Source organism: Cetorhinus maximus, chromosome 5, assembly GCF_964194155.1.
Source record: "Cetorhinus maximus chromosome 5, sCetMax3.hap1.1, whole genome shotgun sequence".
NCBI classification, from domain to species: Eukaryota; Metazoa; Chordata; class Chondrichthyes; order Lamniformes; family Cetorhinidae; genus Cetorhinus; species Cetorhinus maximus.
This window is the reverse complement of record NC_135883.1, coordinates 82,905,957-82,921,235: the sequence shown is the minus strand read 5'-3', so window position 1 is coordinate 82,921,235 and position 15,279 is coordinate 82,905,957. Positions and strand designations below refer to the sequence as shown.

At 40.4% G+C, this 15,279-nt stretch overlaps 1 protein-coding gene across 1 annotated transcript in view; it reads right to left on the bottom strand.

Moving 5' to 3' along the window:
• themis (thymocyte selection associated) overlaps positions 1 to 15,279 on the bottom strand; it is a 45,151-nt gene that overhangs the window by 8,896 nt on the left and 20,976 nt on the right. The window contains exons 2-6 of the mRNA XM_078541294.1: positions 12,447 to 12,605; positions 10,747 to 11,202; positions 7,186 to 8,213; positions 3,034 to 3,196; positions 37 to 183 (exon numbers count right to left, since the gene is read on the bottom strand). Of these exons, the coding sequence (XP_078397420.1) occupies positions 37 to 183; positions 3,034 to 3,196; positions 7,186 to 8,213; positions 10,747 to 11,202; positions 12,447 to 12,605 (1,953 nt within the window). The remainder of the gene's footprint in view (positions 1 to 36; positions 184 to 3,033; positions 3,197 to 7,185; positions 8,214 to 10,746; positions 11,203 to 12,446; positions 12,606 to 15,279) is intronic.

Here is a 15,279-nt window from a genome sequence, read left to right as displayed (position 1 = left end):
GCATTTAGGCTGAAGGTGAGAAAGTTAACCACACACCTCTCTTTATCTTGCAGTTTTTCTTGTTTTGATGCTCATTTTCATTTAGTTGCTTTCTTAAATCTTCAACTGTATTTTCATCAATATATTCATAGTCATGTTTGTCAGACAAGTCCAAGTTTTCAAAATCTACAGCAAGGCTTGTGGCTAAAGAAAAGATTTAATGGCATGGTTTACAAAGATGACATAAAAAGATGGCATAAATAAACAACAAAGCCAAGAATCACATGCTAATAATTTAGAAATTATACTAAGATTACCATTTGATAATTATGGAGCTGTTTACTGAAAATTTTATTTTAATATAGACATCATTAGGCAATTGGGAACAGCAGTGATTCTCAAACTTTTTGAAGCTAGGGCCCCAACCTTGAAGTCTCCTGTACTCTCTGGTAAATCTGCAGAGAAAAGAAAATCTCACTATCTCTTTCTTTCTCCATTTCTGTTCCCTTTCTCTCCCATTTCAATTCTCTTTATCTTCTAGCTCTTCATTTTTGTTTGATAATGATATCAAAGGTGGATAAATGGAGTTGAGGTACAGATCAGACATGATTTGACTAAATGGAGATACATGGTTGAGGGATTTAATTGCCTACTCATGTTCTTATGTTAATTTCTGTCCCTCCTTTTAAAATTCTTTTCCCTGCTTCCATTATTTATTTTCTGTCATCCTACCTCCTTAGTTCTTTTCACTTTCACTTTTTCTCTTCCATGTTCTTGTTCTTTGGCTTCACCTCATATTCTTCTGCTTGTTTCTGCAACCATTGCCCTGTTTTTTTCTTGAATGGGAGACTACAGAGTTGGGTAGTACAACTCTGTCAGTGAAGCTGAGAGAGCAGACCAGGATGTCGATGGATGACAGAATGTAAAATCTAGTAGATGGGGAAACTGAATAATCCAGCAAGTGTGAGATACTTGGGGCTGCTTCAGGGGTTTATGTAAAGTGGAGGTCAGCAGGTTAGAGACAGTTCACGCACACAGAGAGTGGACCTTCAGTGTCATTCAAAAGGAAAGCTTAACACTGGAGTTCTAAATGTGTAAGATGAGTATACACAGTTTTCCAAGTTATAGCATGCTAAGCCTCAACTCCTATTTAGTTGTTTTAAAATATCATTTGCTCATCACTTTAGGGCCCACGATACATACAATTTCTTCACAATTAACTACAGGTTATTTGATGTTAGTCACTCACTCAATCCAGTACTTTACTTCAACATGTGAATTTGTAAAAACCAATCATAAACATTGAAAATCAGTACTGAAATTTTGTCAATTTGCTCAAGGACTAATAAATACAAGTCAGATACTTCATACAGGTAAAAGCAAAATACTGCGGATGCTGTAAATCTGAAACAAAAACAAAAATAGCTGAAAAAACTCAGCAGTTAACGTTTCGAGTCCGTATTGCTCTTCATCAGAAGTTCTGATGAAGAGTCATACGGACTCAAGACGTTAAGTCTGTCTTCCTTTCCACAGATGATGTCAGACCTGCTGAGTTTTTCCAGCTATTTTTGTTTTTACTTCATACAGGTATCTGTACATAATATAGGTACAGCTCTTCATCACAGTATTTAGAGAGACAGGTAATTGATGCACATTCAAGTAGCAGACTCAGCTGATCAGTTTTGCTCACTTTCCCCAACAGTGCTCTTGCTGGCTTTGGTTGCTTCTACAAAAGCAAAATATTGTGGATGCTGGAAATCTCAAATAAGACAGAAAATGCAGCAAATACTCATCAGGTCTGGGAGAATGTGCGGAGAGACAAACAAAGTTATATTTCAAGTCTGTGACCTATCATCAGAACTCAAAACATTAACCCTGTTTCTTCCTCCACAGATGCTGTCTGACCTGCTAAATGTTTCCAGCATTTCTATATTGGTTCTGTTAAAGTTCCAATTTGAGGACACTAAATTCATAATTCAGTTTTTCATGGGTCTATGAATTTGTCAGCTGGGTAAGGGAGCCAGATTTAATAGAATAAATGTTTCACTGTTTTCTGGAATCCAACTCCAAAGAGGCCAATATAAAGGCAATTTTATAAAATTTGATCTTACCACTCCCCACCTGGACATGATTCCCAACCCGACTGTGGGGTACATCATAGAGTTTGTGAATCAGTAGCATAAAAAACCCTATTAATGTATGGCATAGCACCTGCTGCAAGAGATCAATCAGTAAACTGTACAACATGGTAACACAACCGCTGACAAAAGTGACAGTGCCATTCAAGGGAACAATTAAAAGTAACAATTACACAGGAGAATTTTACTGTAATGATTAGCTGCCATACAAGACACATTACTACATCGCTATGTAAAAGGAGAGCACGATGATAGGATCAGTGATGTAATAATCTCAAACTGTTGCTCATCACACCCACTACTACAACTTTAGATTTTAATTAAATAATTGAAGAAACCATTCTGTTGTTATTGCTATATTCAGTACATATGCATACAAAGATACATAAATATTTTTGCAAAATTGTATCAGGAATTTATGTGTCTCATGAATTCAGCTGAATACCACACATGATGGTAAGACCTTCCCTATCAGAACTCCATGTGCCAGCAGAACCCGAGTGTTTTGTTTTGCCATTATCAAGCAGATTTTCATTTTATGCTCTGAAAGTAATTCGCAATTTCACTGTTCATGGAATCAATACCTATGAAAACAAATGCGGTAACCCACTGAATTAATTCTTTTTGGATCTGAATTGGGCAACTCCCGATTTAACTCCAAATTCACCTAGTCCAAACTAGCCACAACTGGTAATTGCAGTTTCATTTAATAAATGTAGTGTAATTTTAGAAATGTGGCCCTGTCCTGAAAGAAGATCAATTGAGATGTTAAAGAAGCCTAAAATCTGATCCAAATTCTAGGTTTGAATTCACAAGGTAGTGTGCATCCTTGCAAATTATACCAGCAAGTTCTGGCACTTGATTCCTGAAAGTGCAGCTGTAATTCATTCCTGTTAAGGTCTCTCACATTACAAACCTTTAAGCAGCATCATGTCTGTTTCTGGTGCACTGTGGTCGGTTCTTTCTTTCACATGCTCTGTAATTGTAACACTATGAAGAATATTTTCTGGTTTTGTAGCAATGTCAGGAATGTGCATCTGAGATTTTGCTTTGGTCCTTGGTATTTCTGTTGGTGAGTTCTAATTTAAAAATAAAAGTCAGTGCCAAACAGTACAAAAAAACATTTTCCAACATTTAATAATAATATAAACTATAAGTGGTGAACTGAAAACCATGTTTTGGTTACGTCAACTTCTTCAATGCTCTCCTTAGCACCCTGTTGTGTTTTCCCCACCGTCAACCAACACAAAGTCTACTTGCCAATTATGCCAACCCTCAGTAAACTTCATTGGACACTCTGTTCTCGAAAGCACCAACTTAAAAACCACCCTCATTTACAAATTGGTCCATGACATCAACCCTTTGCACATGAAGCTTCACAACCCAGCCTGTGCCCTTCAGCCCACTAAGTATGGCCTTCAGTGCATCCTAGTCCTCCACTTCATCATCAATGGGACAAACTATGCTGTCTCAACCCATTCCCTGGAAGCTCCTTGCTAAACCTTCACCTTGTTACTTTTCTCCTCATCTTTAAAAACTGCCTCAAAACATATATTTTCCTGGCATGCTTCTATGCATCACCTACAAATGATCACTAATGTCTGATGTCAGTTTCTCCTCTTAATACTTAATCCATTAAAAACAGAAATTTTTGCTGTTGCAGGATATACTTTAAGCATGATTATTTAACTTTGTCTTTACAAGTGCAGGAAAAGAATTAACATCTATTAACAAAGTGGGCTCATAACTGTCTCATGTTTTGGTAAGTCAAAAATTTTAATTATAAGAAACTGGATCAGAGGTTTTTGAGAGCATGTGATAGCGATTTAAATCAGCCCACAATGAATGATGATAGCCTATTGCCTTTTTTGACTGACGGTTGTGTGAAATATAATCCAGTTCCTCAGTGAGCATGTAGTCAGCATATAAAGTCACCCACAGATCAGTATCAACAAATTACCAGACTAAGAGGTTGCATGAATAGATGGAATTCTGAGGTTTGGCTTAAAGCAGACAGGGGTTGAAATGACATGCTACAATATTTATAACAAGCAAACAAGTTTGTATCAGATTCCTTTAGAAAGTAAGGTTAATGCTATTGTCGAAGTACCAGATAAAAGAATTGCAAAGAAATCTGGCAATCAGGTTATAACTAATGTTGAATATCATTAGTTTAATCTGCTTGTTGGAGCAGGGGCACGTTACCCTATAACGCTTTACACAACCAAGGATTGACGGCTCCTGATACTGGATGAAAAGTCTTGATAAGTTTTAGATTTCCCCAGCACAAAATTCACCAAAAATACATTTAACAAAAATCTTTTTTCCGTTGGGCATAAAGAGCACAACAGAGTCTATGGGTGGAATTTATTGCCTGCCCCACCTCCAGAAGTGGGTTTGGAGGTTGGGTGAGGGGCTAGGGGTGGTGGGGGGGGGGGGGGGGGGGGCGTCAGGTGGGAAATTGACCCATCTTCCTGATTCCTTCCTATTTAGTCCAGAACGGGAAGGCTTGATAACGACCTTCACCCTGGAGCCCAATTGAGGCCCTTAAGTGGCCATTTAGGCCTGGTGGGGTACGGGAGGCACCCAGCAGTGGGAATGGAGGAACCCAGAGTAAGATCCCCCTCTGCCCTTTCAATTGACTCCCCTTGACGGGGTCACCCTATCACCCACCACACTACAACCATCTTTTCCTTTTGGCTCCATCCCCGATCCCTGGTGTAGACTGCACTGCAGTACTGGCATTGGCCACCACTCCTGGTCGTGATGTCAGCACTGGAGCTCTGCTGGCCCCTGATTAGCTGGCAGCTTTTGGAGGTGGGACAACCACCCACACCAGGAATTTTTTTTAATGTATTTGTTCACTGGATGTGGGTGTCACTGGCTAGGCCTAAGAATTTATTGCCCATTCCCAATTGTCCTCAAGGTGGTGGCGCTGAGGTGCCTTCTCGAACCGCTATAGTCCATGTGCTATTAGGAAGGTAGTTCCAGGATTTTGACCCAGCGAGTGAAGGAATAGCAATACAGTTCCAAGTCAGGAAGGTCTGTGGCTGGGAGGGGAACTTGCAGGTGGTGGCGCTCCCATGCATCGGCTGTCCTTGTCTTTGTGGTGGAGGTCACGAGTTTGGAAGGTGCTGTCGAAGGAGCCTTGGTGAGTTGCTGCAGTGCATCTTGTAGATGGTACAAGCTGCTGCCACTGTGCTCTGGTGGTGGAGGGAGTGAATGTGGAAAATGGTGGATGGGATGCCAATCAATTGGGCTGCTCTGTCCTGGATGGTGTGAAATTTCTTGAGCGTTGTTGGAGCTGCATACATCCAGGGAAATGGAGAGTATTCTATCACACTCCTGACTTGTGCCTTGTAGCTGGTGTGCAGACTTTGCGGGGTCAGGTCATTAGTTTATTGCCACAGAATCCCCAGTCTCTGGCCTACTCTTGTAGCCACAGATTTTATATGGCTGGTCCAGTTCAGTTTCTGGTCAATGGTAGCCCCCAGGATGTTGAGTCCAATGAGAAGTACCCCTCACAGGAGTCAGGAAGATCGAGACAGGCAGGTAAGTGATTGATTGTGACTCAATCCCTTTGGGCCTCCAGGAAATGGCAGTAGTGCATCTTGTAGATGGTTCACACTGCTGCCACTGTGCTCTGGTGGTGGAGGGAGTGAATGTGGAAGATGGTGGATGGGGTGCCATCCATCAAGCGGGCAGCTTTGTCCTGGAGGGTGTCAATCTTCTTGAGGGTTGTTGGAGTTGCACTCATCCAGGCAAATGGAGAGTGCCACTGGATTGCCACTGGTTTTCCAGCTGCTGGACACGACCCCTGCCGTGACCATTAAATTCCGCCCTATGAAATTGCAATATACTTTGTACGTATAGGATCTTAATATTCAAAACGCTTTATAACTGTTTATATTTAAGAAATGGGAAGGAAAATATTTTATTTTATAAATACAGTGGCTCCACTATAAGATATTGACATCTTGTAGCATAAGCTATTTCTGGCTTCAAGAACTAACAAAATACAGACAAACATCCTCTACATAGCACATATTTTGTTGCAACACATGTTATATAAAATTTCAAAGATAGCCTTGTATTTGAGCTATTATTTCTACCCCCTTCTCCCCAACCCTAATTTTCTTCCTTCCTATTCTGAGGACATTGCTGGGGTATGTTCCACAAACACCAATTGCCTTCCACTACTTCGCCCAAGTGGCAATTATTCATTTATGAACCTCGATAGGAACATAGAAAATCTGAGTAGGCATAGGCCAAATGGCCCCTCAAGCCTGCTCCGCCATTCAGTAAGATGATGGCTGAACTTCTACATAAACTTCACTCTCCTGGCCTATTCTCATATCCCTGGGTTTTCTTAGTGTCCAAAAAATCCATCAATCTCAGTCTTGAATATACAAATTGATTGAGCTTCCATTGATCTCAAGGGGAGAGAATTCCAGAGATTCACAACCCTCAAAGTAAAAAACAAATTCTTGTGTCAGTTCTAAATTGCCTATCTCTTATCCTGAGACTATGACCCCTACTTCTAGGCTCCCCAGTCTGGGGAAACGTCCTCTCAGTATATACCCTGTCAAGGCCTCTTCCATGTTTCAATGAGATAAAGCTCATCAACTGCAGGGTGAGATAGGGCAGCAGAGATCACTTCCACTTCACCCAATCTCCAGACAAATACACTTCAGAAGTAGTTTCCGAAGTTCCTGAGTAGCAATGAGACCTTTCTTGCTCTCCTAAGACATGAGACTCTCAAGCTAACTGGTGCTCTCGTCACTCTGGCTGAGATCATCTGAGCAATTAGAATCTTCCTGCTCTGTATGGCTCAGCTACACAGTGAACAGTCTTTCTGAGTCAAGCTGTTTCTTCTAATACCTTTCTGTGGGCAGGCACTCACACAGCAATATGCTGTACTTCACTCTGGCATCTTAAACAAAGCTAGGATTTTCATTACTTTTGCCTTTATATAAAGTAGCTGTTACATCTAAACAAACAATTCTATTTTAAATTGAATTGACGTGAAAGTGTAGTTGTGTTCCATTGATAGGAAATATTACCTTACCCTTGGAGGCTTGGGAGGAGGGGGGAACAGCCTCAATGTCGTTGGTGTCACAGGTGATTGAGGTTTCTTTGGAGGTCGGGGAGGAGGATGCAAAGTGGAGTTTTCATACCTACGCATCATGTAGTACAAGTCTTCGCTGATCTCTTCTACAATGGTTTTTGGTGTCGAACATGGAACATTTATTGCTGGCTCCTGCAACACTTGGATGGACATGTTTACTCTCTGAACCGGAATCCTGAAACATTCCGATGAGCTGTCCAGTAAACTGACCAGCAAACATGGATCTGCAATTTCTTCTTCAATTCGTAATGAAGGCAAGGCTGCTAAATTGTCATTGATTGACAAATCTCTTACAGATACTTTAACATTAAATGGGAGGCTGAAATGTTTGCAAATGTCCGAAATGTTGTACTGTTTTTTGTCATGGATGACTTCGACAAAGCTCCCTTCCATGTATGTTGGAAGAAGGACTTGTTTATAGTCTTTTTCCACAATTTTTTCACAAGCCAGAGCTTCAACTATCCGTTTATCTCCTTCACAGCTGACTTCAATACTCTGGCATTGATGAACAAGAAACTGGTCTCCTATACACACAGATGAAAACTCTGCATAATCAGATTCAAATGGTTTTGTTGCAATGACATGCAAGTGCTCGTTGCTTTTTATGGCAAGCTCCAAGTCATATACAGTTGGGAATTCTCTCGGCCTTCTTTTAAACCGTCCTTTGTAGCTTTTGGGAATTAAAAAATGCTTTTTATTTAAATCACTTCTGTTCTCGGAGGCAATTGTTGTTTTGGCAAAGTGCTTCTCATGAATAACTATTACTCTTCCTGCTTTTAGGGAATTGTAAATATGTTGGTGGTCAGGGTACTCGATTATTTCAGCCAACAAGGGGAAATCTTCATCCGGTCTTTTAAAAACATCAATTAATGACAGAGGCTGTACAAAGGAGTTAACGTCATAAAGCTCTGTCACATCTACAACCTCTACATCAAGGTTGGACGGTATGTGTACAATATCCTTTCGGACTGAATAAAATAATAAAGAGAAAAAAAGTCAGTAGTTTTCTTCATTGATGCACACAGAATTGCTTATCCAGAGTTTGGAACCAAGAAGCGACTTCTAAAAATGCTACACTTAATTTCACCCTTCCCAACACCTCTTTCTGTTGGTCCCTCTGAAGTATGCACCAGAAACTGCTACTGATGCTAGGAGATACACAATATCAGCAAAGTAAAGTTTTCCATTAGATACACCCCCTTCCCCACAACCCCTAAACCACCCTTACAACAATTCAACAGAAGCAACATTGTAGAGAGGAATTAAAGCCATGCACCGCCATTCAATAACACTGATATTCTAATGTTACTGTGGTTACACTGTTGCTCTTTGTCCAACTTCAATTTTTCTCTCTTCCTACTCATCAGAGATTGATGAAAACCTATTATGAGAGCAAGTGACAAAAAGTTCAGGTCATGAGACAAAAGGGGTGATTTTATGTCTGCCTACTGGGCAAAAGTGGCGTGGTAGTGCCCTGGACCTAGTAGCAAATGAATTACGTTAAAAGGATCAGTCACAAAGGGACTTAAGTTCAAGGTGAGGTGCAGGAGGTTTAGGGGTGGGGGGGCGTGAGGAAAAACCTTTTTACCCAGAGGGTGGTGACGGTCTGGAATGCACTGCCTGGGAGGGTGGTGGAGGCGGGTTGCCTCACATCCTTTAAAAAGTACCTGGATGAGCACTTGGCACGTCACAACATTCAAGGCTATGGGCCAAGTGCTGGTAGATGGGGTTAGGTGGATAGGTAGGTCAGGTGTTTCTCACGTGTCGGTGCAGACTCGATGGGCCAAATAGCCTCTTCTGCACTGCGTGATTCTGTGATCTGTGATCCCAATAAAATGGATCAGGCATAGAGGGAAAATCTAACCAAATGTCGACGTAATTGCTCTTTGCAATTGCAGTATTACATTTCAGCCACAGTTAAATCTTGCATTTTTCTGTTTTCCAATTGTCCCTAAAGGGAGAACTGAAACATTAATTTTATACATTTCCACTCATCTTTATATATAGACTGCAGATGCAGACATCAAACATGCATTTTCTGAACTCAATCTCTGCAACACTGTGGAGTGCAAGAGTGCCTATGGGAATTTGGAGACGTACCCCCATGTTTCCAATAGATGGAAGATTGTGGGAAAGTTACGTGAGCACATTCCTGAGCTTCCTTGTCTTGTGGGCAACATTTTGTGCTGGGAATTCAGAGGACAGAAAGTTACCCCATCCACAAATGAACCAGTAATAAGGTATTACTGAAGACCCCAAAATCATGTAGCTGCATGATTTTTATGCTTGTCTGAAATCAAGTATGGATAAATCAAGATTCATATTGCTGGCCGGAATGAGATGTACACCGTATTAACTACGATGCTGCTTATATATGTTAAATTAAAATGAAATTGCTATTGTTAGAGAACTCAAAATACAAATCCAGAAAAATGTGGGCGCATCATCTCAGCAAAGCACTTCTGCAAAATTTTAATGCTCTCCAGTCTAGCAATTTATTTTCTTTTAAACATAGGGCAGAATTCTTCACTTGTTGGGCGGGCGGCACCCAACCTGAACAAGGGTAAAATAGTGCGCGATGACGAGCGTCCTGATGTCATTGCACACTCTCGCGATATTTCGCTAGGTGAGCACGCGTGAGAGGCAGCAGCGTGCCCACCGACAATTAAGAGGCCTATTTAGGCCCTTAATCAATTAATTAAATCAAATTTTTTGCTGCCTGTCCAACCATTCATTTGGCAGGCGGACGAATAGGCCAAGCGACCTTTGCATGTTTTGCAAAATCTCATCCACGGGTGGGATGAGGTTTTGACCAGTGATTAAAGAAAAACTTTTAAAACTCCTTTTTAACGTGTCTCTGCTCATGAGGGGACATCTTTTCCTTATTTTTCAATTCTTTATTTGTAATGTTAAAAATCTTCAGCTCCCCAAGGCAGGTCTGTGCCTTCAAGGAGCTTTCAATGTGCGCACCCCCGTGCATGCGCACACTTCAGCGCTTGCGTACCTCCCGCCCCCACCCGGCAGCACAGAAGCTCTGAATGCGCGCCTTTCACGCTGGCTGCCCGTTAATTGGCCAGCCAGCGTGAAATTGCAGTCACGGCTCAATTGCAGGTGGCGGTTGGTTTTGTGGCCACCCCCGGGTCCACCCACCCGACGAGGTAAAAATTCTGCCCTTAGAATGGAAGCATACAGCCTCTATATCCTTTGCCCCATTTTAAACTTTTGAATTCTTCTTGTACATTTATCTAGGTTTTATAAGAGCAGAATTTGCTTTAAAGCTATTACTACTTTGCAATTGTCCCTTGCTATAATAAGTGTCTATTTATCATTTTGTAATGGAACAACCATGATAAACCACGAACAAATTGGCCAGGATTTTCCTATTCGCTATTCGTTGATCCACAACTTTATGCCCATTCATTATGTTAGGCAGAAAATCTCGACCCATTAGTTTTGCATAAAAGTAATAGACAATGGGAAAGAAAACAAATTTTTGCTTACGTTTCATCACTGCTTGTATTTCATACACAGGTACCAGGCTCAGATCACTCTGAAGATACTCATTATAAGGATTTGGTTCCCAAGCTGCTAATGTTTTTGCGAGCTTCACAACTCGTCTTCGGTATTTGGGGATCTTCCATTCCATAATCTCCTTCAGTGTATAAAACTGGTCATCTTCGCATTCATAAAATGTTCCTTCATGTGCCAATGGAAGCCTTACTGTCTTATTTTGCCCTTCTCTGGTAACTGTACAGTTCACATACTGCTCTCCATCTGCTTCGGCCAAAGAGTTTAGCACTATATGTTCCCCTTCTTTTATGAAGATGTCTTTCACCTGAATATCCATATTGCTCCAAAAGTGTGGATGACCCAAACGGTTGTGCCCAATTTGCACTGATTTTATAATATCACTAACACTAGTATAGGGGCATGGGTCAGCAAGAACCTTGAAGAAACCTGATGAAAGAATCATTCAAAGTTAAATACTAATTGTTTTCCTTCCATATCCAAAACCACTGTATTTGTGAAATGATTTCTCAATTTCTTTCTAACTTATTCATAATATTGGCTTAACTTAGTCATACTTCACATGTATTGGATGTTGCAGCAAACACATATGGATTGGTTTCTCGTATTGGCACAACTTTGCTGAAATTTCCACTTCAGCCCAGTTCACTTCAACATTACGGGCATTAATTAGAATTTGAAACACAATTTAAACCATTGCCATATATGCATAAATTATTATGAATTAAAATATATAAATTTTTAATTTAAATATTTTAGTTTTTTTTTTAGCTCTTGTGGGGCAATGGGTAGTGTCCCTGCATCTGATCCAGAAGCTCCAGGACTTGACAGCCAAGGAAAGCGCATGCATAATGTAGCCAAACAGGTTGAGTATCAACTTGTAAATCCTTCCATGATACACCAGTAGCAAACTGTAGGAGTGGGAGAGCGTCCTGGTCAGCCATGTGATAGAATGTTGAAACCGCTACCATCACCATCTATAGCTCCAGGCTACAACATGCATGTAAAAACTTATGTTGCCACAGCTACTCGGACTCCTCAGGAAGCTGATTGGCTCAGTTGGTGTAGATCACATTGGTGCCAACAGCGCAGGGTTTGATTCCCATTCACTGGGGTAGATTCAGGGCCTGCCTTCTTGCCCTACCTATGGTGGAGGTTGTGGTGCTGTGGGTTGGACCTGCCTTCAGGCAAAGAACTCAAGAAGAAGTTGTTTTCTCATATTAGTTATTTTAATACCTCCATACTAATTATACATTACTGCCAAAACCTTTTTTAAGACATTGTGTATACCAAGACACCAATCACATTACACTGAAAGACTGTATAGTGCTTTTACTGTGGTAAAACAAAATTTGACACATTAGTCAAAAGTATCTTAAAGGAAGAAAGAGGCCGCCAATGGTGGAGTGAATAAAACTACAAGAGACCAGGATTCGAAGACTGCAGATATCTCAAGAGGGTTGTAAGATTGGAGGGGATTACAGAGATAGGATGGGGTCAGGCCGCAAAGGGATTTGAAAACAAAGAAAATAATTTTAAAATCGATATGTTCGTGACTAATGTCGGTTAGCGAGCACAGGGGTGATAGGTGAAAAGAACTTGTTTTGAGTTAGGATACCGGCAGCAGAGTTTTGGATGAGCTTATACAATATACAACTGAAAGATAAAAATACCTGGATAGTCTAGTGGTAGCTCCACTGTAGTCCTGAAATTGTTGTTTTCAATATTTTCACAACTCTCTGCTTTAACTTTTGATATTTTGAATCCAATGACTTTAATTACTTCGCCTGTAGCCAGGCAACACTCATGTCCATGCATTTCATAAACAGAACCTGGAAAAACATTTCAAATGTTTTACAAGTAACTGGCATCATCAAATTGTGCTTACAGCACGATGGAAATGGAAGAAATTGGTTTGGATGTATAGTTTAAAGGTTGTGATGTGTATCTGAATCAAAATTAAACTAGGAAATATAAATCATATAAATATCAACTTTCTAATATGTCAAAGTGCTGCCATCTAATCATGGGAAGATAATAATCCTCAGTACCAATTAAAATGTCACAATATCATCACAGACTAAAGTACTGCGTTGCAAATAATCCATTACATTTCAATTGTGCAACCCCTATAAACATGAATATTGATAATTATGACAGAATAAACTAAAATGAGAGTTTGGAAAAAATATAATTTAAGGGGAGGATTTTCAGCTAAGCGAGCGGGGGCGTAAAATGACGCAGGGTGACATCAAGCGTGCGTCCCGACGTCATTGCACGTCATTTAGATTTTCAATTTGGCGGGCGTGCAGCCAACTTGGCTGCACGCCCGCCAAACTGTCAAGGCGCTCCTGGTTGGGGGTGCGCCGCCATTTTATGTGGGCGGGCCAATTAAGGCCCGCCCAGCGTGGCATCGCCAGGAAGCGCTGTGCGCTCCCTGTGAGGGCGGGCGGGGGTTTCCCTCAGCCGGGAGTATGCTCTTTCATGCAAGCGCACGAAAGAGTGCACAGATCTCCCTGAGGCAAAGTGCTGCCTCAGGGAGATCGGCTCCGATTGAGAGCTTCAAATAAAGGTGATAAAAAAATTTCCCTGCCAAGTCCCCTCATGTGACAGCGTCACATGAGTTGGGACATGTCCTTAACTTTTACTGAAACATTTCATAAAAATTTAAATACTCTCATGAAACCTCATCCCACCCATGGATGACGTTTCATGTTTTTTCAGAAGCCTGCCTGGGCTCCCGGCCTGCCCGCCAACCTTAAGGTTGGATAGGCAGGTCCATTAATCATCTTAAATAGTTTTTTAATGGCCTTAACAGGCCGTTGACAGTTCGGCGGGCACGCAGCCAACTCGGCTGCGCGCCTGCCGAACTGCAAATCTAAATGACGCGGGGTGACGTTGGGGTGCAGGCCCGATGTATCCCCATGTCATTTTACACATTGGCGATTGGGCCCCGTTCTCGCTTGCCGACCGAAAGATGCTGCCCCAGAAATCACATCGCCTAATCTTGTTCTCCTGAGGCACATCATTCTGAAAAACATAGAAGGTGCAAGCAGGGATTGGTAATTCAAAAATAAACTTATTTAACAGCATCCATCTTATTGCACAGCAAACAACCTTGAAGTTAATATGCAATAGCTTCCTTTAAATATTAAAGTGAATTTTAAATAAGGTACAGAATGATTTACCATCCATTTAAGACCAGATTGTGTTGTACAATCTGCACACTTATTTAGAGTAAACAAAGAAGGAAGCTTTGCTTACACGAGTTTGTCAAGGAGCAGGTTGTGTTTTTAAATTTTCGTTGTTTTTCAGTTATTTTGAGAATATTTACTATGCATTACATGGTAGTTGTAAAAGGCCATTAAACCTATCTCAGTTCATCCATCCTGACTGACTTCAAACTCCTCCCACTGCAGCATCAATTTATTGTTAAATAATTGCAGGATTTTCACCTCTGTTACTCTATCTAGACCTCCTAATGTATAACATTTGTCAATTAGTCAAATTCTGTGCCCTAATGATTATATATCAATGGTTCTCAATGTGCATAATTAATAATGCCCTATAAACTTGAAAGCAGGAAACACAGATTTGTAAACAATAATATGGTCATGAAACTGGCAGAGCCTCAAGAGTGCTATGGGTTGCAATGACTGTTATCATAGCTGTGTCATATAGAGGAAGGAGTGCTTAACAAGACCAAGCATTTCCTCACAAAGAAGAGTGATTAAGAGTGATCTTAAGTCACTCTCATATACCTTATAATTAGTTTTACAGCTTTGTTTCTGGATACCTAGGAGAGTGTCTCCCTAGAATGTTATATGGTACCACAAGACAAAAGTTAAATGTCGTAAGTCTTCTCAATGATCAGTTTGTGTCATCCCTAGGTGTGCATATACTGAGAAAAAAATATTTTCTATCATGTGCATTAAATATGGCATTTCAATAACAAATAATTTTGATAAATACAGTTGATCTTTTCATACATTTAATTTTAAAATATTTAAAAACTCCTACCCACAAACCACAAGAATTGTACAGGTAAAAGCGGTTGAGTTGCAACGTGCTTTTGAATTGTGGCATCCATTTTGCATATATCATTGCAGCAATTATCACTCGGTGATAATAATTCAAGATGAACTATTTAATTTTGGCAATGTACTGTACACAGGATATACTTCAAAACTGCTGAAAAGGAAAACTGCACCAGGTCCTTAATAATATTCATTAGCAGCACAAAGCTCTTGACTAATAAGTTTAAAGATATACACAAGTTATTTTCTGCAGTCATGTACTGTAGCTAATTTACTGCCACAAATTTACTTCTGCTGTATAAAACATCACATGGAAGCTCAGAAAAGTTTCTGAGGTTTCATACAATGACTAATGACTACAGCATGATGTAAATAGTTAAAACTTTAAACATATATTTTATTGATTTTAAAGGAATATACCACACATACCAATTAGAAAAATAAGTAAATAACGGGCTATAATTTGCTG